This window comes from Tympanuchus pallidicinctus, unplaced genomic scaffold (genome assembly GCF_026119805.1).
Source record: "Tympanuchus pallidicinctus isolate F22 unplaced genomic scaffold, pur_lepc_1.0 scaffold19, whole genome shotgun sequence".
Taxonomy (NCBI): domain Eukaryota; kingdom Metazoa; phylum Chordata; class Aves; order Galliformes; family Phasianidae; genus Tympanuchus; species Tympanuchus pallidicinctus.
In genome coordinates, this window is record NW_026294710.1 from 5,355,687 (window position 1) to 5,382,688 (window position 27,002).

Consider the following 27,002-nt stretch of genomic DNA (forward strand, 5'->3'; position numbering starts at 1 on the left):
TTTTGTGCCACTTAAGATCAAGGATGAACTCAAAGGACAGGGAGAAATGTGAGAACCTGCAGTCAGGGAATTCTGACTGTATTAACAATCATTTACATTAATGACCACCATAAACTCTGGCAAGAGTTTATTTTGTTCTATGGAAAAAGGAAGAAAAATAAGTGAGAGTAAAAAAAAAAAATTAAAGATTTAATTGCCACGGCAAGCTAAGAGGTTAAGTTTAGTGAAGGATACACACACTACGTGAAGGCCACTGCTTCATCAGAAAGGGGCCAGCAGAGCTGGACTGGATAGGCAGGTTTCCCAGAAAGCCTTTTGTTTGTACACCTTTTTCCCTTACTCTACTCATAGAACAGGGAGATGTACAGTCCTCCAAGGTAGAGATATAGTGACTGAGATTTTATCTAATTGAATATTTCTTGAACTTCAAGCCAATTTTAAGAGGTTTTGAAGCATGTAAAAGCGTAAGATCTGACAAGTGTGATTGGTGGCAATCGTCAGAGGCTGCAGAGCCAGCACTATAATGTTTGAATGGCCAAAGCCTAGACATTTTCACCAGACTAAAAATATCAGAGTAGTATTTGAGCAATTTTCCATCTGATCAGTGCTGATCTGCTGGTTCTGAAGTTGCCAAGGCAGGCAGATAAAACTTTTCTGGGATGCTGTATTTCCTGGGGAGCAGCTGAATTGTTTAAAGGTAGTTCCCAGAGAGACACCAACAGAAGCACTTTTCAGATACCTGAGCTTGAAATAGCATGTCCCTGCACGGCACAAACCTGAAGACAAAAAGGAAAACAAAATGGTTTTTGAAATACAAGCTGTCTTGCTCAAAATTCTCTATTCACTCACCAGAAAACTGCTCTTGGAATGGCCTATGTGCAAGACTTCTGCTACTTCGCTTTCAGCGAAGAGAGGGATTACAAAAAGTGATTTGCTTATGCAAACTTTTAAATTCTATCAGCATGGTAAACCTCCAGCTCTCATCCCTTCTGTCAAAAAGACTGTCACAAGTCCTTGGGGCCAGACAGGATCCACGTGAGGGTGCTAAGGGAGCTGGTAGAAGAGGTTGCTAAGTCCGTTTTAATAATAAAAGATTATGATTCTGCAAGGTATATTCTGGCAGTTATTTGAAAACTATATTAGAAATGTAATCCTAGATGTCCTCTTCTGGCATGGATCTTCAATACTAGTCTGAGGGTTCAAGTGTAAGTTGTCAAGAAAAACAGGATTCCTGGCCTGCAAACACACCATCTTAATCCTTCACAGAGTCACAGTGCACTGCTAGCCTCGATCTAGGAAAAAATTAGCAGGAATGGAATGCTGCTGTCTTGTGAACAAATGACTCAAAAAAAAAAAAAAAAAAAAAAAAAAAAGCAGGCTAAGAGCTGGATAATATTGCTAATGAAACCTCAAACAAGGAGGAGGATATAATTTCAGTGCCAAAGCTCCAAGTTGGCACTGACTGCCAACTTCCACCACACAAACCTTGAAGAACACATACCTCTGAGGTGCAAACAACCCACACCTTGATGTGCGCAGGGAAAACAGACCACTAGCATGGGAACGTAGGCAGGGGTACTCAGAAACACCACCTTTAGCTTTTGTATTTAAACACTTTACCAGCCTACATCCAAGTGACTCAGCAGCACTGAACTACAGGAAGTACTTTATGGTACTGATCCAATTCTCAGCTCACAGAGGAAGCTTACCATTACATGCATATACATGTTAAAATCATTCAGCTTCATTTATTGTGATAGCCTCAGTATTTGCTACTCTGAGCTTGCAAGTCTGTCACATTTAGTAAGTGTGAGCAATCTTTGCTTCCCTACTCAATGGTTGTTTACGCTTAAGAAAAGCAAGATGTGGGTAAAACGTTCATATCTGCTTTCCGTTAACATTTATGAAAAAGATAAAGAATCTACATTATTTAGCTAAAACTGAAAGTGATCCTATGGGGGCTTTCATAAAACTAATGTGGAAGAATTGAATTCTCCAAGGAGAGAACTGACACCACAACAAAAAACACCACAGTGGATTGTAAGTTGGCCTAGCCCCAGAATACCCTTGAGGACAGAGTGCTGGTATTCTCAGTGAAGCCTTGCCACATTTCAAGCTTCACGGTTCTCCCACATGACTTTAGCATAGAAGCCTGTGTTGTAAGCAGGATGTAGCAGAGAAGAGCATCGGTACAGTCTGCTGAAGGAACCTGTATAATCTTCATCCCTGGAGATTTTCAAAACCTGGAACTAGAAACATCTGAGGTCCCTTCTAACCTGAATTATCCTATGATTCTAAGAACAGAATAACTATATAGGAAGAGAAGGCAGCTTGTTTACCTTAGGATACTAAATAGAAAGAGGGGATTTCAAGGTTAAACAGCACATGCAATTCTAGATACCAAGACACTGAGTTCGCTTTGCATGAAGAGCAGACTCACAACCTACACCTATATACACACACTGCCCCTGAAGTCAACAATTAAAATATAGGTAAGCTGAAGTAAAATAAATCAATACAAATTCTGCTAAAGGGAAATTAATTGCCATCTGTCATCTACGCAGGCTAAATGTGTCAGAGAGGACGATCAGATTGTGTATTATATTGAAAGACTGCCCAATACAAGACTAGACACTGAGACAGAAACAGAGTCACTTAGTAGTCAGGCCAATAAGGCTAAGTTGCCTCTGGGTTAAAGTACGTATTTAAACTTGTCATCTAGCACCTTCTGCACATGTTCTTTTGGTTGTATGTTGGAGCTTCATGAATAAGCTCCAACCTAAACTGCTAAAGCTGCTATGAAACACTTCCAAAACCAGAAAGCTAGCTAGAATGCTGGAAAGACATAATGTAAAAACTACTCAACTTCTTACAGTTGACAGATGGGAGCTGAGATAAAAGAGTCTGCACAGGCTGCTGTCAACATCCTCATGCACTCAAGGAAGCACGGAGATAAGCCAGAATGTTCACATGGACTGGATGACCTTGAGCATCTTTCCCAACTTCAGTGACTCTGTGAGTCTAGAGCCATCTAGGATACATTCTAGATTGAGGCACACCTTCCAAGGAGTAAGATCCTGTGCTGATGCACTGATATCTGCTTACAAAACACTTCTTTCCTAACCAAAGGAGAGGAAAAACCCAAACATAAACTCAGAGGACCCCAGAAAATCAAACCAGAACCGAGAGGACACAGAGTGGAACCTTACTGACATGCAGCAATTCTACTTAACTGGGTACAAAAAATATTTGCATTTTAGGAAATATATCTCTGAATATCTCTGATTAACAGCATGATGAGACAACAACAGCATCATGCTAATTAAGATGTAACCAACAGCAAGTAGCAGAATTTGACTATAAACCCAGACTGTATAGGACACTCGAGTTGTATGATCTTCCCACAACATTAAGCGGAACAATTAGCTTAGAGACCTAAAAGTTAGTGAAGCCTATTTCAAGAATGTCAAAAGGAAAAAGACTATCATATGAGACTGTCTGCAGAGCTGGTGATGTTCGAAATATAATAAGAATATAATCTCAAAAACAGGACAAAGGCTAAATGAGTTCTTTGTATTAGAATTCAATGCTGAAAACTTTAGAAGAGGCTCCACACACTGAAACTCTTCATCAAAGCTGAGATCCTCCAGGTCTTAACACAATGAATTGTCTCCTTGCACTCCGTAAGAGAGTAACAAGGAGCAGCACGAAACACCCCGGAGAAAATGAAGTATAGGTGAAGCCTAATCAGATGAAGGATCTTGGTTTGACTGTATTCCTGGGAGGAACCCTATCAATGAGCTATAGAGAAGTCAAAGTAATGTTTATAACTGCCAGCCAGGAAAAAAAACAAAAAACAAAAAACAAAAAACATAAGAACATAACAGATAGACAACTCAAAAAAAAAAAAAAAAAAAAAAAAAAAAAAAAAAAAAAGAAAAGAAAGTAAAATCTACAGAATTCTGATAGAGAGGGCATTTCTGCCACCTAATGTTGCTGCAGTTCAGTAAAAGAGGCAATCAACAGACAATAGCTGTTTAGAAACAACCAACTTGGATTCTCAGAAGGCTTTGACAAGGCCTTTACTTCTATACTTGTTCTCTGTTTTTTTAACTATAAATGATGAATTATCCCCAACACTTGATGAATTTAGAAACAAGTACAAACAGCCAGGTTCATCAACTGACTTATTCAGAGTACTTAAAGCTGATTGACAAACTGTACACCTGCATGATAAAAATCAGAGGAAATTCAATGGCACATCTAATGAATCTGGAGAAAAGAAGGCTGCAGGGTGACCTCATTGCGGCCTTTCAATACCTAAAGGGAGGCTACAAACAGGAGGGGGGTCAACTCTTTGAAAGGGGAGATAACAGCAGGACAAGGGGAAATAGTTTTAAGTTGAGGGAGGGAAGATTTAGGTTGGATGTCAGTGGGAAATTCTTCACAGGAGTAGTGAGGTGCTGCCCAGAGAAGTTGTGGATGTGTTCAAGGCTAGATTGGATGGCGCCTTGGACAGCCTGGTCTAGTATTAAATGGGGAGGATGGTGGACCTACATGTGGTGGGGGGGTTGGAGATTCGTGATCCTTGAGGTATCTTCCAACCCTGGCCATTCTGTGATTCTGTGAATCTCTTTGTCAGAGGACAGGAAGTTTGTCAATCAGCTTTTCACAGACAAGCACTTCTTCCCAGAGCTCCTCTGTGAGTCCGTAACTGGCCATGAAAGCTGACAACTGAGAGTACTCCTGGGTGAAGCATTGTTTCTGCCTGTCCAGTTCTTATTCTGCCCTGAGTTAACTGCTGAACACAGCAATGAGCCAGCTGTACTCATCAGAGCAATCAGTATGGCTGTCCTGAGACAAAGAAGGTAACAGTAAACAGATTAAAGGTTCAGCACATCTTTGCCATAAAAGCCTGGAGAAGTGGTGACCAAAAAAAAAAACCATAACACAGCGGCCTAGAAACTCACAGGTGACACATACGAAGCTTATATCGGACGGGATTATTCACCACTCCCATAGCATGGCATAGCACATCATCTGCTGCATCAAGGCAGTAGATGACACAGAGCCTTGAATAACCACTCGAAACAAAACAAACGACTTTTCTTTTGGTATGCCGAGGAGTCATGGTGAATCTCAGCTCCCCGCATTAGTTACCCTTCAGGCACGACCGGCAGTCCAAAGCACGCCGCATCACAGCCCCGCCCCGGCGGAGCCCCACCGCCCCGTCACGCACCGAACTTCCCCGGCGTCCGGACGTCCACGGCAGCCTTGCCGTCCATGCCCTCGGCCGCGATGGCCAGCAGCTGCAGCGCCTCGTCGTAGCGCACGCTGACGTGCTCGAGGTGGCGGCGGGCGCTCCGCTCCACGCCGCTGACGGTGATCAACACGCGGTCCGCGCCCGGGTAGCGCTGCGGGTCGAGCGGCCGCACGCTCACCTGACACGGCAGCCGCACCCGCAGCCGCCCCCGCGGGCCGACCACCAGCGTCCACTCCTTCAGCGGCTTAGGGCCGCCGAGCTCGGCGGAGCCGCTGCAGCCGCGGCACCACCCGCCCGCCGCCCTCAGTGCGAACGGCGCCCAGCGCGGGGACAGTGCCTGCATGGTGCCGGCAGCACTGCCCGTCCGGCACCGCTTCGGTAAACAGGCGGCGGCCGTCGGCGAACGCCCCGCCCGCCGCGGGGCCTACTGGGAGTCGTAGTTCGCCGGCGGCTGGAAGGCGCTGCCGGTTCGCCGTGCTCATTGGCTGAGGAGAGAGGGAGGAGGGCGCAGCGCAGCCGTGTTCTTCTCGTATTGGTCAGCGGGAAGGATGCTGAGACCAATCGGCAGCCAGGATGAGAGGAAGGCCGGCAAAGGGAGCAGGAGGGGGCGGGTCCGTGTTGCCGTAGCAGCGGGACGCCGCGAGGCGGGTGCGCCGCGCAGGTAGGGTCGGGCGGCGGCGGTAGCAGCAGCAGCAGCAATTCGCGGTCCCCGAGGGGATAATTTACTGAGTTCTCTACAAATGTGTCGTGAAACAGTTATCCCGAGAGGGCAAGCAAGTGGGGAGCCGCTGAGTTCAGTTAAAAAAGCTTTTTCAGTATTCAGTGCCTGCAGTGTAGGATAGTTATAATGGGGAAGTGGGGGTGCGGGCGTTGCTCCGTGTTTCATCTCAAAAATCGTTAAACGAAGCATAGAAAGGTCCAATCTGCCTTGTGCTGGTTTAGTATGGAGAAATAGAGCTCTGCCGAGAGGAAAATGCAGCAACAAGTATCTTGGGACGTGTGGAAGGGTATGAGTTAATTTTTCCAAGATTTGAGAAATTGCCGATCTTTGAAAAAAGGAAGAAAGGAAGAAGGAAAGGAGAAAGGAGAGGGAAAGGGAAAATGAAAGGAAAGGGAAAGGAAAGGAGAGATAGAGAGAAAGGAAAGGAAGGGGAGAAAGGAAGAAAGGGAGAAAGAAAAAGTTAATTGTACGAGTTGTCAGGGAAGCCGGGACAGAGCTGCAGTGTGCGGCACTGCCGCTAGGTGGCAGCAGACGCAACAGGTTGGCCGCCCCTTCCCGGTGGGGCGCCGCTCACACATTGCTGCTGGGACGCAGCAGCCGCCGCCTCACCGTGCTCAGCGCCACTGGTTGGTCTCTATAAATGCTCAGCAATCATCGATGAATGTCAGTGGGTGCCCTTGTTTCCACAAGGAGGAATTCAGTTTTTGCTTTGTACATACTGCCATCTCAGATGCTGACAAGACTGCCCTTTTGCTGCCACGTATTGCACAGCAACAAAATATGACAGAATATTGGTGGGAAGGTTCAAATTTTACTGCCATACCACCAACATCTGCCTCTGACATTATAGGCCAACATAACAAATTAGCAGGCTCTGCTTTCAGAGCAGCCCTCGTCTATTATGGCTGTAACACTGATTCCATTTCATATTGAATCCTCCCTGTAGGAGTATTCTTGCTGGTGTTAGCTCGTGTTGAGGTTCCTATCTACAAGAACCTGTCTTTTGACTTAACACCCGGTGCTTGGACAAGGTTAGCCTCGCTTAGAGCTGGCTGTTCACTTATGTTTCTTCAGCTAAGGGTTAAGAATTTTAGTGTCAGGACATAAGTTTTTAAGCTTATTAAAAATTCCATGCATTTCCACTGTAGAATATTTGCATGGCATTATTGTAATTATTTTTTGTGGTGGGTAATTTATATTTTTCTATATGTTTCCGAACTGCCACTTTTCCTTGAGCCCTCAGAATTTTCAAATCATGAGTAGCGCTTGGTGGTTAGGCAGAGCTTGTTTTGTTTTTTTTTGCTTGGTGTTTCAATGTGTGTGTAGTGATGGAAACGGTTTCTTCTCAGGGTTGAGAGGGCACAGGCTTAGATTTCAGGGTTGTTTTTTGTTTGTCATGCTACAAGAAATCTTCTGAGGAAATCAAGTTCCTCATGGAAACCAAGTAAAAAAGGAAGTGACAATTCTCACCATTCAAATCATCCGTATCTAACTATGGCTCCAGCAGATGAAGCCTGTGGGTGGCTCAGGGTGATTCCATCCTAAACAGCAGGGACTTGAAAACAAACAGAAATAATGGAATTCATAACAGAATTGTTAAGCAATTGAAAGTATGCAATGTGTTAACATCTCCCCAGAGTAGTTGTCTATGTAGTCACATGTCTAATCAAAGTACTCTGAATTGCATGGAATAATAAATAACCTATTGTAACTATGTAATTTTAATTTCAGCTCTTGCTTAATGTTAGTATAGCTTTGTGTTTTAAAGACACAGCCTTTAGAGCTGAAGCTTTGCCCAGTTAGTACAGAGGTCCTGCTATTTACTAGACTGTAAGCTTTAACTATAGGAAAGAAGCATTAGGAAATAAGATGTTAAGAAATGAAAAGAAAATCACTGTGCCACTGAATAAATCCCCTGTACTCCTATATTACCAATATTTTCTCGTCCCTCTCTTTGAAGAGGATATGATAGAGCTGGAACAGACTTGGAGAAGGATGACAAAGACAGCAGAAGGCAGAGAAGGACTTTATTACCAGTAGCAGCAGGTAGGTTGAGTTGTTCTGCCTAGGGAAGGGATTACCAGAGAGACTGTGTTGGAAAACAAGTGGCATTGAAAGGTTGAGATTATTCAGTGACCCATCCAGTAAAAGAACTAGGAGACATCAAAGAGCCAGATTCAAAACAAACAAAAAGAACTGATGATGCGTGTCACGCAGAGGTAAGATGAGAAACTCCATTCTGTCAGATTTTGCAGACGCTGACAATTTAGCATAAGTTCAGGAAAACACCACTGATGGATTCTTCTGTCTGCCCACTGGCACCCAGTGCTGGCTGGAGGTATGATGAGCTAGACCAGCTTTGGTCTCTCTAGGTATCATTGCTCTGGTGTTCCAGCTGAATTGAGTAACTTTTTTTCTGACTAAACACTAAGCCAGTTGTCTCATTCGCAGAGCCATGTTTCTTTTTTTAACATTTGTATGCAAAACTAAGCTACATGGAGGTGCGGATAAATATCCCGTGTCATGCCCAGTAGCTTGGCTGAGGTCCTGTTCATTGTCTCACTGCTCTGGGTGCTGCCTCTCAGCCAGCAGGACAGATGGGAATGTGCTCCTTGACTAAATTCCATCAAAATTAGCCATTTTATCTCATACCATTGGCTTAAAAATAGTAGGCTTCCTTAGCTGATTTTGTCTGAAAAATGGTCCTAAAGCCATTCCTCCAGCAGGTCAGCACTGAGGGAGAAGGAAGGTATCTCTTCCTGCAAAGGAAGGCAGTGGTACCCAGCATCCACTGACGTCACTGGCTCAGGAAGGAGATCCATGTCTATGGCCTTGGTTCAACTTAGTGTGGATTTACACCTATTATTTTAAACTTGCCCAAACCTTAGCTTTGTGCTCTTGTATGAAACAAGAAAACCTTTAGTGGTTTGGAGTATTTAAATGTCAGTCTACACCAATTTAACTAATTTGGCTTAACTGTAATGGATCTATTTTGTGAGATAACACAATTAAGACAAAGTGTAAAGCGTTAATGAAATATAGTTCCCCCAGCAGAGACTTTTGTAAATTTGGTGCTTTCTTAGTAAGTCTTAAAGCTGATGCATCTTCATACATAGAGCTTTATATCTTCATGTTCAGAATGAAATTTTACTGCTTTCACTAATGTTACTACTTTTTTGCAGTTGTCATTTTAGAAAGAGCCAGTACAACTAAACATGACCCTTCTATACTCTTCTCTGGCTTTTGTATTAACACTGCTGACTGCTGGAGAGAATTGTAAGGTTGCTGGAGTTCATCATCGGAATCTGCATTCAGACTTTTATTGCTGTCCTGAAGCTATTTCACAAGATATGACCTGGATTCTAAAACAGACTTGTAATTCTCTTCCTCAGCAATTCTTTGTGCTGGTTCAAGGCCTCAGTGTTATTTGCAGTTCTTCTGTTTAAGAACATCCATGTTTATTGAACTACTCTGTAAATTTAGAAATCATTTCAGCTTTCATTTCTATTTGAATTAAACTGTTTATCAGATATGGCAAAAATACTATTTTTCCACTTTGTTTTTTTAAACTCTGTGTATGCGATTTTCTCGAATTGGATTTTAAATGTAATTATATAGTGGATAGTTGAAGAATGCTAAACTTCACATATCTTTTGTTACAGTACTGCTTGCTAATATTTTGAAAAGGCAAATCTGTTCCCTTCCTTCTTGAAAAGCAATGGAGACTAGTGTTTATTACAGTAGCCAAGGCTGTCTAGTTGTTTTCCTCTGTCTGATGATTTGCATCTTATCATTATATTACAAGCATTTCAGATTCAGGAGATTTTGTTGTCCTTTTGCTCAGCAAAATGGAATCTCTGGTGAAAACATTTTTGGGGTTGTCAAACTGTGAAGAGCTGTTAACCTGGGTATTTTTTCACACACATTAAGTCTGTTTCATGTAAATTGTAAATAAAGATGTCTGCACAGGTGAAGCTCCCAGTCTTTGGCATTGCTCTGCTTGGAGCTTTTTCCTCTTGCGTTTTTCACTCTTTCTCATTTCTTCCAGAAATTTGTGCAGAGGCACAAGTAAAGCAACAGCAGCCATAAAGGTGAAATGTGTATTCTCAAATATTCAGCAATTTTGTAGATGAGAAGCAAGTCTCATTTTATAATTGTGTATATGTACAGTGCTTCAGAATTATTTCTTGGCCTTGGTGATGTTTACAGCTGTTTCACAATGTTTTGACTCCTTCAGGAGTGACCATGAAATTGCTTTTTCTTTTTTTTTCCATAAGCAAATACAACTGCTGAAATCTCTCTAAAAGTCAAACTGTTCTTGAAGGAATTCTAAACAGCGCTGAATAAAGTGTGGTTTATAGACAATTTGTGGTCCACCTTTATAGACAAGTGATTTTTCAAGAAGTGGCTATGCTAAACAAAACATTTTTATATCATTTTCCCATCACAGCTGTAAAAAGAAATCACGTTCTGCTGTCTGTTTTCTGACTTTGGAATGCAAAACTCCTGTTCTTTCATCAGGAGAAACATGATGCATACTATTAAAATACTCACAAAAAACTTCCCTCATTTTTATTGTGGATTTTTTATTTATAACAAAAAGGATTTTCTTAAAGGAGAACATTGACAAGACTAGATAATTTAATGTGAGTTCAGCATTTTATCATCTGTCAGGATCCTGTTCTATCATTACTGCAGCAGAAAATAATGTTCTCTGCAAGTGTTGCTTTACATAATAGTTACCTTAGAACTGTCAGAGTTGGGTGAACACTTGCAGTCAGAATCAACCTTTCTCCCCACATTTTGAACTGAAATACCAAATTGTGATTTGTCTGTCCACTGCATCTAAGGCCAACTATAGAGAACTTGTGAAGAAATGCTTGATTTCCTCCATACATATTCTGTCTCCCCTGCCCTCTATATTTTGCTCTACAAACAAGCTCTGTCTCTCCTGTGTTTGCTATGGCACAGCAAGACTTCTGCGTGCCAGATTTCATTATATATCTGCCTCTTCTTCTCAGATATTATACCACATTTTTGCATTTTGTATGGCTTTGATGTTTTGTTTTTTCTTTTTCTTTCTTTTTTTTGTTCATTATGACCATGCAATGACTTATGAACATGAATAATGATATTACCCACACACGTCAGACCACGTCTTTTCCTCAAGAACTCTATGTTCTGCAAAGGGGCTCCTGTTCTGTGTGTTGGTACCCCACAAGATCAGGAGATGCTGCAAAGAGTGGCACATGTGGCTGGAGATGAGGGGAGACAAGTTCTTTGTATAGTACTATGGAGACAACAGGAAACCTGCAATAGTTCTACCTTGGGGTTTTCTTTATAATGCAGAAGCTGAAGTCTCCAATTTAACAGATTTTCAAAACTCAGATAAAGAAAGCCATAAAGAACTTGATTTACTTTTGAAGTAAGCCCTGATATGCAGAGAAGACTCCTGAAGCATTTTCCAACTTAGAGCTATTGTTCAATGACTGTCCTTTAAGAAGTATTGTTTTACACATCGTCAAATGCTTATATAAGGAGAGCTTAGCCAACTGTTTGAGGATTTTTAAAATACTCAAACAATGCTAGAGGGGTAGTGCTGTCTCCTCTCTTTCATGAACTTACAGAGAATCCCAAATTGCTATCATTCTGGTTTTAATGTGTGAGTCTCACATGTAGACATTGTGTTCTCTACACTACATATTTATCTTTCATGGTCACTTGTATCTCAGGACCTAATTAACCAAATTTTGGTATTTTTATTCCTAGATTTCCAGAGAATGAGTCAAGCTGGTGATGAAAGTTCCAGTTCCGATGAAAAAGAATTGGAAGTCGAAAAGGAGCAACCTATCTGTGCTTTAGCTCCAACAGTATACACCCGAGATGAAGGATCCACTGATGTAACATCAAGTCCTGCGTTTCAGTGTTTAGATGAGGTATCATGTACTCTAGTTTTCTTAGCTACAGCAGTGCATATTATGTCAAAATCAAATAAGTGAAAATGTATCTATTTTTTGTTCATAGTTGAAGCACATTACCATAGGCTATCTGTAGCTTTCCTATCTTTTCTAATTTTTGTTCTAAGGCATAAGAATGTTTCATGAAGAAGGACCAAGCATATATTTCTTGCTGGAGATCGTGTGCCTAACGAATACCCATGCTGCTCCTTTCAGGGAGTGTTGCTTTAATAGATCACCACAGAGGTTGTTCCATTGATACTAGATTAAATCTTGGAATATTTCAAAATTTTTCCACACAAACTATTTTGTATCATATTTTCTCTGAATTACTAGCTAGTCGTTTATACCTTTGTAGCAGTAAATACTTATCAGAAGGAACACCTTTTGATATTAAGATTTATTTGAGAACAAATATAGTCCTTCTGGCACTAAACCTTCCAACCAAACCAGTCATGTATTTCTTGTGAAAATAGCAGAAATTTCAAAAAATCAAGCTTGCAGAACTTCCTCCTTCATTTTTAATAACACATAGTAACAGTGTTCAGTCATGTAGAGTTGGGAAAATTATTAAAAGCTGGCTAGAGGTTTGAACAAAAGCCCCTCAGTCCATCTTGCCTTGCTTCTTTTCATCAAGCGTTTTTATTTATCACCAAGATGACATCAAATATAACTCAGTACTTCCACTGCTGTTGGTTACAGGACTGTCACGCATTCAAAAAATGAATTTTCCACTTCTTTTAGCCTTTGCTGTTATGTCCTTGAAATAACAATTTTTGCTCTAACACTTCTAATTGATTCTCCTGTCTCATGTATCTAAACTCATAATCCTTTTCTCTTCTAGTATATACTTTTAGAAATAAATAAATCTGTATGATGTGAATAAGTGTAAGGGAAAACTACACATTCTGGTACCTACAGTATGTAACAAATACACCACTTGGATAAATGCTACATAAAGATTCTATACACTTTGCTAGTCAATTTTGAATTTTGTGCATTATGGACTAGGTATATGCAACCGTATTCTTAAAAGCAATGCAAATATATTGAATTTTGTCATGTCCATTATCTCAATTTTAAGATATATTAACAAATTTATAAAATAAATATTCTACTAGTAACTAGCTTCATCAAAATGCTAGTCTGAAGCTAGTCTTTCTTTCTTTGCTTTCAAATTGCTTTCTTTTCCGACAGATGTTACAATTATATATTTCACCTCTACCTGCAACTCTCTTTATCCTTGTGTCATCATTGTTACCTTACTTTCACTGCTATAACAACACAGGAGATACTGAAATTGCCATTTGCAGTGAAAAATCCACCAAGCATGACACAAAACTGGTATAAATGCTCAAAATGAAGAGAGCAGAGGCAATGGAAATAAATTACAAACAAATTGCCTCCTCCTACTCTCATAATTTCTCTCCTCATAATTTTGGCTCTTCCCTGTGCTGTAGCAGCATTATTTCCCACTAATTATTTTCCTTTCTTCCACTTGATCCTTTAATAAGAACATAAATTAATAAATGTCTGTGTGTCTGTTGTCATAATGATGCTGCTGGTATTCAGTTTGTAACCTATTATAATCTCCAAATCCTTTTCAGATACTTAGGCCTTTTTTTTGTTCGTTTGTTTTTTTAACCCAATTAAGATTAAATCCTGCATATAAAAAAGAGCTCTACTCTATATATCTTTTCAATTTGATAATGAATAATTGACAGCTACATTCTCGGAACAATTTTCCAGCTACTATATATCTTTATAAAATTACAAAGGTTTGATAAAATTGATGATCTGCTTACAAAATATGTTGTTTCATCTTTCTTATTGAAATGACTGTCCAAAACTCAGTATTCTTCAGGTTCTTTCAAGAAGAAGAAATTAGTTTGAGGGACTAGTATCTTTTTATTCTGTCTAGTTAATGCTGTTTATTTATAAATACGTATAGACTACCTGAAAGGAAGTTGTGCTGCGGTGGGGGTCAGCCTCTTCTCCCATGTAACTAGCAAAAGAATGAGAGAGAATGGCTTCAAGTTGTGCCAGGGGAGATTCAGATTGGACATTAGGAAATCCTACTTCTAAAGAGTGGACAGACAGTGACACAGATGCCCAGGGAGGTGGTGGAGTTGCTGTCCCTGCAGGTATTCAAGAAAAGTTTAGATGTTGTACTGAGGGCCATGGGTTAGTGGGAAATACTGGTGATAGGTGGATGGTTGGACTGGATGATCTCAGAGGTCTTTTCCAACCTTGGTGATTCCATGATTCTATGGAAATCCTGTTTTTCTGGGGGAAAAAAAAAAAAAAAAAAAAGATAAAGGATGAAGAAATGGCGAGAGGGTAACTTCCCCCAGCTTGGGGCCTTCTTCACTTGTCAGCAGTTCTTGTTGGGTTATGTTCAAGAGTAATGTCTCTAAGCTTTTCGACGTTGTGCTTTCTCTTCCATTTGCTGGTGCGCTCTTGGCTTAGAAAGATACTTGTTAGCTCTCTCAAAGGCACACATTGATTTTTTTAAACAATTGTAGAAGAAGTATTCTACAATATTTATCGTGCATATCTTTGTAGAAGACATTACAAGAGAGTTATTCATTCTGTAAAATGCTTCTGAATAAAAATAACTTTATTATTTACCGGAGGCAGTGAATCGGTACCTTATTTGGAAGTTACCATAGTAATCCCTTTCTGCTGATGAACACAGTCCATTTATGTGCTGAATCTGAACCTGCGGAAGAACAAACTCCTTTGGGAGATTTCTCTGGTTGGTCTGATGCAGACTGGTGTACTCTGTATTGTAGAATGATGAAATGTATTTTGCACCATATTTGCAGGCAGCACCGTATCTTCCATTTGCACTGCTTTTTTTTAATGGAAATTGTCATCATCATGTGGTGTTACTTTTTGCCATTGTCCAAGCATCCTATTGCCACTATCCACCAGGAAGGAGAAAGAGCCTTCCACAATACTCTATTAGTGACTAGCAAATATTTTTCATCCCTATTTTGTATCTTTGAACTCTTTCTGAGGTTACGGAGCTGAACAGTCAGTTACCCCTGACTGCCAAAAAGAAGAGCTATTATTAAAACCATTAATATCTGTTAACCAGATTCCTGGTTCTACTGGAAACATAGAGCAAAGTCTCTGTGCTTACAAAAGATGGAATAATGTAGTGACAGAGAATTCTCAAACAAGTTTCACTGCTGCTGGTGTGAGGTTAATTCATATGGGTCTGTTAGCTGGAAGAGCTTTGAAGTCACAGAAGGATGCATACGTTCACTGCTTGAGTATGCTTCTTTTTCATCTGTTATTTGAACTTCAGCTACAGCTTTCAAATATGAAAACTAAGATCTAATATTTTACATTTTTTTTTTATAATATTCTAACATCTGACAATGCCACTCTATAAAATAGAGCATCTAACTTTAGTTCATTCTTAACTCAGGTTAAAAGGCAGATGTAAACAACTTTATTTTTAGATAAAATACATTGGTATAACTTTAAATGGAACTTTTCCTATAAAAGCTAGCTTGGTAGACTAAAATAGACTTCAGAAGTATATTTCTGTAACCACAGCAGTGGCTAATTTGTTTGAGTTTTCCTCAAATGTGTATATGCTATACATATATAAAAATCTTAACACAACCATTGAATGCAAACAACACTTCATAACTTAAGCCGATCCTGGCGTATTCCACGTTACGTGCTTCAAGGGCTTCTGGCACAGCAAAAGAGCTATATAAATCTGTTGGCGCAGACAGGGAGGACAGATGTTGTCTCCACCTCCACCCACAGGAATCTAACTGTTAATTAAGCAAACATTTTTTACTTTGTTGATATGGTCACTTGGAAAGTCAGTTAGGGACGGTAATGTGGCTGTAAGTTTTCAGCTGGTAAGCAGTGTTCTGCATAATGAACGTTAAACCCTGATTAGTGACTGTGATGGGAAAACTGATTGCTCTAATTGTAATAGGTAATACCTATTAGAAGCTGTAAAGGAGTGGATTGAATTTACAGATGCCTTTAACCAACACAAGCAAGAACAGACTCAATATAGTATGCTCTCTCTATAGAGAGATTATTTTTGTCAGTTGAAACTGAGTGTAAATAAACCCAGGAGGGTGTTGAATATAATGAGGTTATCACAAAGCAAGTAGTATTTCTGTTGATTATCAAACAGCATGTTTGAAAGTGAGCACCCTTGTCAATGTGTTGTTATTTTTTGCTATCAAGTGCAGATCTTGTGCCACACAGAGGAAATAGCTCCTGAAGGCAGTAAGCCTGAAGGAAAGAATAATCGGTAACTGTATTCTCCTCTTGCTCTTTCACCTTTCCACTGAAATTTCTGACACTCTTGAGACTTAAGAAGACAAGTTCATTATTGTCTTTTGTTCCAAAGCTATCTCTCTCTGCCCTTGTTCTTACTCTAAATATGCATATCAGACCAGATATCCCAAACTAGGGCACCCTTGTGCTAAAATCTATCTGGCGTTGGCTTAGACTATTGATGTCAACACAGCTGTGTTGCGAGGAAGCCAGAGCAATGCTCACTTCAGTTATGTGTCCAGCCATGGAGAGTCATCACGTTTATAGATCTGGTTACTTACAATGTTAACAATTGATTTCTAGTTTTCTAATTAAAAAAAATCTATGTATCCAAATACTCATAAGTGAGCAGAGCCTTTAAGATCTGTGTTAAGAAGAATTAATTATCTTTTGGGTAAACTGCAGAGGTATGCACAGGGATTTTTATGCTCTGTCCAAACAGAGGGATGGGAATTTCTGTTTCTCAGGGTGTATCCTATTTCTCTGTAAAAGTCATAAGTTCTGTGTAATTCTTAGAAATCAGCACTTAAAACATACATACAATTTTCTGTTGTGTAATTCTGAATGCTGGCATACTGTTTGGGTAGAGGCGTACCACCAGACTGACAGTTTGTCTTAATTGTGTGGACATAATTAGGTAATACTGAGATCAGAAATAGTAAACAAGGACTTCAAAAATAACTGATTCACATCCTAATCTCATGACTTGTTTGAGCGTTGGATGTGACACATCATCTTAAAACATTTTCTGTTTCTGGTTAACACTGAGGCTGATGGCCAAATTCACTTCTAACAGAAATATTATAACTCCATAGCAGTTTCATGAATGCTGTGAATTCAGCCTAGCTGCTTAGTAGGTGGAGTGTTTGCATTTATCAGGGACTGTGAATGGAATTTTTCTCTTAAACATATGTCAGCATTTTCAGGCCCATGTATACCATATTGCTTTTATTTTATCTCTTGGGAAAAAAAAAGAGGACAAAACGTATTTGTAAGAGTAGATTTATATATATATATATATTTAAAAAAAATATATATATATATATATGTATGTATATATGTCTATATATATGTATATGTATATATTTTTCCCGTAGGTCAGATTGTATTTCTTGTCTTCAATCTCTGTGAAAACTTTAACACCTTTGCTGTTTTTTTTTCTTTTATTGCTGGTGGGTTTTTTTGGTTTTTTGTTGGTTTTTTTTATGACTTGCATGACATGGAAATTAAGTTAATTTGGCACTTCTAAAACTGATCTTGCTTTAGGTCACAAACATGGGTTCTAGGTATGTGTTTGAGAACCATCTGAATTTCCTTCATAAATAATTGTACAGCTGCAAATTTATTTTCCACTGAAGTGTCAAACTATAAGTTGCTCTTAAATCTTACAGAAATATCAGCTGACTGCAGTGTTTCCCCAAAAACACAACTAAGGGAATATATTTGCATTAAAAGGACAGAAAAAAATATTTAAAAAACAATCATTTCAGATCTTCAGCTCTTCAGATGATGTTTTGCACTTGAGTCAAGATAATCCCAGATATGTATACAAGCTGTGAGAAGAACTCCTTGAGAGTAGCCCTAAGAAGTATCTAGGGGTTCTGGTTGATGAAAAACTGAACAGGAGCCATCAGTGTACTCCTGCAGCTCAGAAGGCCAGTGGTATCCTGGGCTCCATCAGAAGAAGGATGGTCAGCAGGGACAGGGAGGTGATTGTCCATCTCTACTCTGCTCTTGTGAGGCCCCATCTGGAGTACTGTGTCCAGGTCTGGAGCCCTCAGCTCAAGAGTAGGAGAAGCTTTTGGACAGGGTTCAGAAGAGGGCCATGAGGCTTGTACAAGGGCTGAAGCATTTCTCCTATGAAGTTAGACTGAAGGAATTGGGGTTGTTCAGCCTGGAAAAGAGACAATTGCAGGGAGACCTCATTGCAGCCTTCTAGTGTTTAAAAGAAGTTTATAAACACAAGGGAAATGTGGTTTTTACATGGCTAGATAGTGCTAGGACAAGGTATTAAGTTAAAGGACAGGAGATTTAGAGTAGATTTGGGAGGAAGTTTTTAACTGAGGAAGCTGTGAGGTGCTGGAACAGTTTGCCCAGAAAGGCTGTGGATGTTGTGTCCCTGGAGGAGTTTAAGGCCAGCCTGTCTGGGGACCTGGGCAGCCTGGTCAAGTGCTTGATCTACAGGCTGGCAATTCTGCCTTGGCAGGGACTTGGAACTTGAGGATCTTTAAGGTCCCTTCTAACCCAAGCCATTCTAGGATTCTATGAAGATTGATTCTTTTCAGTTCTTCTCTATTGTTTGTTGTTGTTGTTGCTGTTGTTGTTTAAACGTTGCACAGAAAACAAAGATATTACAGCCTGCTTTATTAATTATACAATTACACGATTAACAGATAGATTTATGGGATTTTTTTTTTGGGGGGGGAGTGGAACTCATATGAATTTTGCTAGCAAACCCGCTGTTACTAATCTTCTTTACTAATACTCACATTTTAAGTATTAGCAAGATCAAAGCCGCAAGGTTTTCTTGTGGTGATCTTTGTTACATAGATGCTTTCTGTACATTAAAATACATGTTTTTATTTATAAAGTCTCAGAGACCAGTGCTCTGATTTGTATTTAAAATTGTACGCTTAAATTTTGAGTATTGTATCTATCCTCACGCTTTCCTGAAACTTGAATGTTTTCTGAAATGTGCATAATTTAAAAAGCAGATGATTTTCTGTCTCCTGTTTCATGACAAAGATACATGTAAAAACACTTGAGTAGGCAATTGATTTTTTCTCTTGCAAAATATGTATAGCCTCAAGAAGAGCCTGTGCATTACCTGGCAGCTGAATGGATCCATTAAAAATTATTGCTGACAGCAATTCTGTAACTCTTCTGTCACATGGCACGTATATCTTTGCAGACCATCTGTAGTTATCTTCCTATACCTTTGTTTTCTGACTGCTTCAATTTTTACAAAAAATCAGTAAACCATTTATGAGAACTTTTTTCTTAGTCCCCGTAAAAATTTATGACAACAGTATAGCTTTAATAGTGTGACAATTTTATTTACAACAAAGAAAACTATAAAATAAAGCTTGCAACAAATAGATGGAGTTACACTTTGTAAAACTAATACATATTGCTGGAGATTCAGGTACAACAGTTCCTGGCAGGCTTTCTTTTTCTGTTGTTATTTTTTTTCCCTTTTTTTTTTTTTTTTTTTGTTTTTTAAGAAGTTGATCAAGGTTTTGTAGGTGACATTAATCATATTTGTTTATCCTGATGAAATTTCTTTTTTACAATTTTTCCTTTCAGCACGATAAAAAAGAAACAGTTTCCCTCCCAACAAATTAGCAGGAAAAAGACATTTTCAAGTAGAAGCTTATAGGTACTGTAAATCATACAGAGCTAGTTAGCTTGTGATGAACAGGAGAAAATTGTGCATTTCGTGCAAAATTATTAAATACAATCACACACAATTAGATAGTTGCTCTTCTAACCAATATTTCATAAATTGCTTTTTTGTTGTTTTTTTTAGACAATCCATTTTATCAGAAAATAAATATTCTATGACTTCAAAACATTTTCAAGCACCGGTTATACATCTTACAATTAAAATCTTCCATTAGTCTTTAAAATTGAAATACAATAAACCAAATTACTCTTCACACTGAAATATCCTTCAAAGTATTTACTCTCTCAAATATATATATTAATACTGTGCTATTTAGCAATTGCCACTTTTGCTCATGTCCATAGCTTGTAACCATGATAGTTCTGGATATTATCTTAAAAACAATTAAAGTCTGATTTGTAAAGTTTTAGGCCAGATGTGCACTCATAGGTTTCTTAGCACAGTTTTGTTGTTTACTGTTACCAAGAAATGGCTCTTCTAGCAAAAAATGCTATGCCAGTAAAAACCATACTTTTACCAGTAAAGAAATACAGTCTTTATATAGTTTATCTGCATCTGAGAATTGCTATTAGCTATATAGCAAAATACCTCATGCTAAGATATTTGGCATGTCCTCTCAGAATGTTAGTCACCGTAATTATAGACATGGCTTTTCTAGCATAGACAATAGGTATGTGAAGGCAAATTTGTGCTTGCTATCTACAATGTGGGATATAATAACAGTTTCTTTAAATTGCACTTCCCAAAGTGCAATCAGAAAAGTGCCCTGTTTCTTTTGTTATGTTTTAGAAGAAAAAAGCCCTCTGCATATTCTCTTTTCTGCATCTAATGGCCAGTGGATTACTCACGATTCTTTCATTGCAAAAGCAGTACTCAGAAAATGGGGAGAATGTAATCTTGTGTTACAAAATAAAATTTATGTATAATTTAAGACCTAATGATACATATAGTGAGAAGTTCTTAAATAAGAGCTTGAGTCCCTACAAGTGTCATCTTGCAATGTCTGGCTCGCCTAAAAGATTCAGAAAAGAAAGCAAAATGTATTTATTGTATGTATTTAGAGGGATTAATACAAACACATGGATTCTTCTCGATGTGTCTTCTTCCTATCTGTCCACTCCCCTATATAAATCTGTGATCATCTACAAGAGATTTATTTCTCCCACATAAGATGGAAAGGATATTGAGGTTAAACAGAAGAAAACAAGCATGAAGGGTCTTTCATTACATTCTCTAGGCGTTATTTCCACTTGCTTTTATCCAATTCTTTCACCAGCTTGTTCGAATAGTTTTTGACAAAGGGAATAATGTTTTAGGACAAATATTTACAGTCTAAGTATTCCTCAACCTTTTTTCTGTGTGTCTTTGTGCTAATCACATGGCCTCTATTCCCTTCTCCTTTTAATATAATAATGTATCGTACTTTTCCTAATTTATTTTGACATTCCCATAGTATGTCTTTGAGGTTGTGAAGGAAAGACAGTAGAAAGTGTTGGGCAGTATGCAAGTTATAATGTTTCATACTAAGCGTTTAACAAATTAGGGTGTTATCAGAGTACCTCTGAGTTATATCCAGGTAAAAATGCAGGTGTTCATTCAGACACAATTTGTAGAAGATGTATCACATACAGTAAAGGCACCAAAAGCAATGTTTAGAATACTTAGGTTATAATACCACAACTTAACCTATGCTAAGTTTTAGCAACAATTGTTGTCTTCCATATGTTATACGGGAAACACCATCTCTAGAAATGCATGTGGAAATATGTTACTTTGTTTAGAACTATGTTATGACAAATATAACTGAATATTTGAATTCTGAATATAATACTGAATAAGTATGATCTCGAGTGCAATCCAATGCAAATTTGTTAAGAAAAGGTTTAAAATTATGGTGCAAAACTTTTGGGTCTGATCATTATTTTTACTGATTTTAAGGACTGCTTGTATCCACTGGGAGTATCATCAGAAATACCATGCCACGTGCCCCAGAAAATTCCATTGCGAACACCTTTGTATTTCTTGTGGTAGTACTTGCCATTGAGGTTGGCTGACAAGCATGCATCGAACCACCATCCAGAGCTGTAGAACGCACCACAGTTCCCTGATGCATACCTGTCATTGTCCTTGTCAGGAGTTGTGAAGAACTTCTGATCATGGTTGTAATGCCTGCTGTAGTGGAGAGCATCTCCTGCTGTGCCGCTATAGCCATGAACGCTGAGACGATACTTCAGGTACTCGTTGGCCACGTAGAAATGTTGGTATTTGGCATACTCCTTGATACCATTGAAATCTTCAAGGTCAATTCTCAGCTGCATTTCCTGGCTTTTTGTCAGGAGGTGAATTTTGTCATTCCCCAGCCAAAACTCCCTGCTGAGATTTCCAAAGCCATGTTTGTAGTCATTCCACGTTCTGTTGAAATTAGTGCTACCATCCTGACGCCGCTGCAGCACCGTCCAGCCACCTCCCTGTGTTTCCATGTCACAGTAGACTTGGAAGGTGCTGTTTCTGGGGTCAGGGGTAATAGGGTAGATACCACTGCTCCTTTTGCCAGCTGCATAATGATCTGCACAGTCTCTCTGCATTACTTGTATAACTGGTGGAAAAACAGAGATTGTAAGTTTAAACACAGCATCAATTTAAAAACAAGCAAAAATTTTATCCAGACTGATGCGGCCTACAGAACATATTAAATGCTGTGCAGACTGTATTGTTATCTGTTCTTTATATAGGCTCTTTTTCTTACCAAGTTCATTATTTCCACAGCTATGGTTAAATAAGAAAAGTCAAATATTAACTAAAGTTGTTACATTGCCATGATTTTTGACTTGGATTTACTTTTAGTACATCTAATGAGTGGAGACCAATAAATCTGTTTGGAAGAGGTATAAGCATATGTTCAGTCTTTTGGATTGGAAAGACTTCTAGATAGGAAATAGTGCTGCTGCAATTTCAGTTCTAGGAACAAACTTTTTCTCCATCAAGTTTATTCTGTAATAGATATCAGCTAGGATCTCTGCATCAAATGACTACCAGAAACCATTTAAATGATGTTGTTTGTTTTTAACTCAAAACTGGCTGTTGGGTTCCATTTTTCTCCTTTTCTCTACCCTTTTCCTCATCCTTTCATCATCTCTAATAAATTCATATTAGTTTCTTCAGTCCATATTTCTAAATCTTGCTCCTTTTTTTTTTTTTTTTTTTTTTTTTTTTTGTAATATTTCACTGTACAGCATCACTCTGTGTCTATAATTCAAATCTTTATCTGGCAGTGTGTCAGAGAAAATCTTTGTTCATATGGGAATAACTTTAAGCAAGCTGTTTTTCAATAGCCACAGTTTGATTCAGAACATTGCATCATTAGGAATCTTTCATGTGTTAATATTACAATATTTAAGGAAGCAGGAGAAATATTATAGAATTATCTAATCTATTGTAGTAATACTACAAATTCCTAGAAAGATGAAGCTAGAAAAGGTGCTTTCCTGTGTATGGGGCACTACTGGCCTTAAAGTAAGGAAAAAGGTTTGGCATCTGCCATTAACGCAGTTTTTCCCCTTCTCAATGGTACATTTTATTCAGAAGAAAAACACTCCCAGATGCTTCCTGCAGAGTAAAAATCCTTTTTTGATCTACTTAGTAATGACATTGTGTTCAATAGTATTCAGAATGCATTGTACTATAATTCCTTGTTCCTAAAGAAATGATAGAGATCTTTCCGTCTGTCAGTTCTGAGTCAAAACCATTTAGAGACTGATTCTCATTTATTTCACTTGTGTAAGGTCTTTACTGTACTAAGTTTCAGAGCAGATACTGACAGGGAGCATTCATTTCAGCTGAAATGCACTTTATAATCCAATTCAACTCCTATTTAAATAAAGCTTTGTTGCAATTTTCAGAAGAGGTAGGAAAAAATTTTATATGGGTAAAAGTTGTAGCTAGTTTTCTATCTATAACATCAGTTGCTGTAGAATGAAAGGAACATCTACATGACTGTGTGCTGTGCTGTGAATAGTACCCAACAGCTCACTAAGAAAGAGAAACATCTAAAATGAATTTAGCCCATCAAGAGCTACTGTGCCTAAATGTGATTCATTGCCTATTATCAACAGACTAGATACCACTCATTCTTTCTGTGAATGCTTTATATCTGAATTGCAGTAATTAATTTATACTGATTTGTATCTGTTTGAAGCTTATTGTTGATACGGTCAAAGCATTACCTTTGTTATTATTCATTTGCTCTTTTTGCTCTTTTGGGAATTTCAACTGTACACACACTGTACCAGTTTTCAGTTGTTCAGTTTTTTATGGGCAGACAGAAGAACAGTTTCATTTTGAAGTGTGAACGCTAAACCACAGGGGTTTAAAAACTGAAGTGCATTCTGTTATTTCTCTCTATTTTGCCTGTAGAGACCCCTGTCTTCACATGTATGATATCTAGGTGCTAGAATACACTTATAATATTGTGGATATTTCTTGTTTGCAAAAGTTCTTATATGTTATAGAAAAACTACATGAATTTGCAAAAAATATTTTAGTCATACTTTATGAATGGTGAACATCAGGAAGAAATACTATTCTTTATTTTAATTAGAACAGGTAAGAAGTGAAAGAAAAAGCATTTGTCAGTGTTAACACTTCGTGTTTTCTATTTTATATTACTTAAATATTGGAGTCTTACTAAAGGTTACGCATTCAAATGGGGGTATATATATTACCCACTTTAAAAAGTATAGTTAATAAGCTTTCTTAGTGAAGCCTTTCTGATATTTGCTGTGACGTTAGAAAACTTAATTATCCATCTCTTAAGAACTAAACATTTTACTAGATCCACTTAATATTTAATAATGGACTTGTAGACTATTTCAGAATAGCTGCAGTTTCACATTGAAAAAAACATGCAGTACTGTCAGGCATACTTAAGGAGGAAATTTGCCCCCGACAGCCAAAGAGAAAATACAGGTAGTTCACTGATATTTGATGTCCTTCATGAATGGTGTAAACGAATGCCTTCATTTTTCATGATTGCTTATTAGAATGGGGGAAAAAATGTCCTTTAAAATGTTGTGATTTAGGTTCCGTAATAAGGAACAGCCACAGCAGGAACTGAACACCTGCAACTCTCAGTAACCCTCTACTGGCAGGTGGAAAGTTGCACAGGAATATAAACAAACTGTAAATGGGCAAATACTTATGCTGTAAAGTTAGAAGCACAGATACTTGACTAACATATATTTAATTTCTTTACCTAGTATTTGTAAAATGCACAGAAAGCTTATGTCACAGGCAGTAAGAACAAACAGGTTACGTACCAGGGCTTGGCTGCATTGCTGGACATTGAGAAGAGCACTTGTTATCAAGACTGTTCACAACGAACGTCAAATTAGCAACTTTGCTGTCTACATAATGTTCTACATTGTTCATATTCACAAGGCTCATCTTCTCTAAACGGCCCTGCAGTGTCTGAATCTGGTTCTTTGCATTTTTTAGACTGGTTGCCATTCTGTTCACTTTGCTTTGCAGTTCCTTTACTCTGTTATCTTGGATTTCTGCTGGAGTTTCTGCATTAGGTGGAAGGAATTCATTACTGCTGTCTCTTTCTTGGTTGTCATCTGCCTGCAGCTTGCAGTCTTGGCAACACTTCTTCAGCTTGTTTACTGCTTCTTTAAGGGTCTGTACTTCCTTGAGAGTCTTCTCAATCAGTCTGAATTGTTTGGGTAGCTGGATGGTCATTGGCGGCAGATTTATCTGATACGGACAGTCCTCTCCTTCATCACAATTCCCATTAGTTTTGAGCTTTATAGGGCAAGTACTGGTAGTTTTTTCTTCCTTAGCATCCTTTTCTTCTTCTAAAATAACTGCAAACACATTTGTTAAAGCCAGGAGAGCTGTCTTAAGCAAGACTAAGTAAACAAGCTGCTTCATCTTTGCAGAGAAACTCGCAGTATGAGGAAGTATGCAAAAGTGGAACAACTTTATAAGGGCAGCTTGAAGCCTGTGAGTTATCAGACTGCCTGCACTGTTCTCAGAAATGGGTGGGAGTTCTTGCATCACAAGCGATATTAATAGCAGAGCAAAGTAGGTAGTGCTTGGCAAAACTAGCATGTTTCAGTGATTACTTCTGACTCAGAACTTGTGCATGTAGGCAAAATGATGAAATGCATGTGTGCTGATCATTTGTGCAGTGTAACTTCTCGTACACAGATTTGTTTGTTTGTTTGTTTTGTTTTGTGGGATTATCAGCTATGTTATAATATTCTTTTAACATCTGCTTCTTAATATTTAAGTTTCTAAAACTGTTTTTGAAAACCAGACTCTAGTTCTACCACAGCAGGTGGAGAAGGTGAGAATCAACCTCTTTTCTAGTTTGAGTCTTATTACAACAATAATTTCACTTACACTGAACCCCCTTCTTCCTAAACTTCTTAAAATTTGTTATTCAAGAAAATTAAATTCCACAGCATGTTGAAACACGTATAGTTTTGGTTCCAAGTATTTTTCAAAACAGAGTCACTATGAAAAGAGGACAAGAAGCTCTTTTTTCCAGTTCTGCCTAGCATTGCCTAGAATATCTGGAATATTCATTATTTTTATGGGGCCTCAGAGTTAAAATTCATTGTTATCTGATTCTGAGAACTGCTTATTGAACATTTCTATGCAAAAGCAAGAGAATTTTAAGCCACAGCACCTCCCCGGGATCCTAAGTTTTGGCTTAGATATCCAGAAAACCCAAAGCAAAACCTGGTGATCTGAATGATACCCCAAACTCTAAAGCCAGGCTGATTGCAGAGGAAGGAGTTCGTATGGGCCTCCTCGTAGGTCTGGAGGATTCTTTTCTGTATTCCTGCTTTTTTTTTTCTCTCTTTTATTGTGCCTTGTATCAGCTTTAGGAGTTATCCATGTACTTTGCCTGATTAATCAAACCAAACAGAATATTTTAGCTTCAGGTGACAGCGTATATCTACTTCCTTGTTTCTGTTCTACAACTGCCTTTACAAGTCTCACATGGTCCTTACTCAGTTTTAATGATTTAGGTCTTTTTCCTTGTGCCTGAAATAGGGCTGAACGGACATGTCTTTGTGCTGTCAAGAGCCAAAGAACATGCATGAATAAAGGACATTTACACCAGTTCTTGTTGAATTAGTCCAACCCAAATGATTTATTTTCCTTGATTGTATTTGCAATTACTCATACTGCAGATTAATTATTAACCAGACAGTCACACACATACTCCGGAAGTTCATGATCTCTGAAATGTTACTAGTTTTTATAGAGCCCACAAGCAAATATTGACAATATAGGAAGGAGGCTTGTTTTGTTGTTTCTTTTTAA

The 27,002-nt window shown here is 38.6% G+C and overlaps 3 protein-coding genes across 3 annotated transcripts in view; 1 reads left to right on the forward strand and 2 right to left on the reverse strand.

The window, feature by feature from the left end:
• FAM185A (family with sequence similarity 185 member A) overlaps positions 1-5,681 on the reverse strand; it is a 41,333-nt gene extending 35,652 nt beyond the window's left edge. The window contains exon 1 of the mRNA XM_052680917.1: positions 5,240-5,681. Within this exon, the coding sequence (XP_052536877.1) occupies positions 5,240-5,606 (367 nt within the window). The 5' untranslated portion in view covers positions 5,607-5,681. The remainder of the gene's footprint in view (positions 1-5,239) is intronic.
• A 555-nt stretch (positions 5,682-6,236) lies between these two features.
• CCDC146 (coiled-coil domain containing 146) overlaps positions 6,237-27,002 on the forward strand; it is a 70,429-nt gene continuing 49,663 nt past the window's right edge. Inside the window, exons 1-4 of the mRNA XM_052680791.1 lie at positions 6,237-6,270; positions 6,931-7,015; positions 7,945-8,030; positions 11,754-11,920. Of these exons, the coding sequence (XP_052536751.1) occupies positions 6,237-6,270; positions 6,931-7,015; positions 7,945-8,030; positions 11,754-11,920 (372 nt within the window). The remainder of the gene's footprint in view (positions 6,271-6,930; positions 7,016-7,944; positions 8,031-11,753; positions 11,921-27,002) is intronic.
• FGL2 (fibrinogen like 2) lies at positions 19,293-25,693 on the reverse strand. Its single transcript, XM_052680912.1, has 2 exons — positions 24,983-25,693; positions 19,293-22,263 (listed from the first exon to the last, which is right to left on the reverse strand). The coding sequence occupies exons 1-2, from the start codon at positions 25,593-25,595 to the stop codon at positions 21,557-21,559; spliced, it is 1,320 nt and encodes a 439-aa protein (XP_052536872.1). The 5' UTR covers positions 25,596-25,693; the 3' UTR covers positions 19,293-21,556.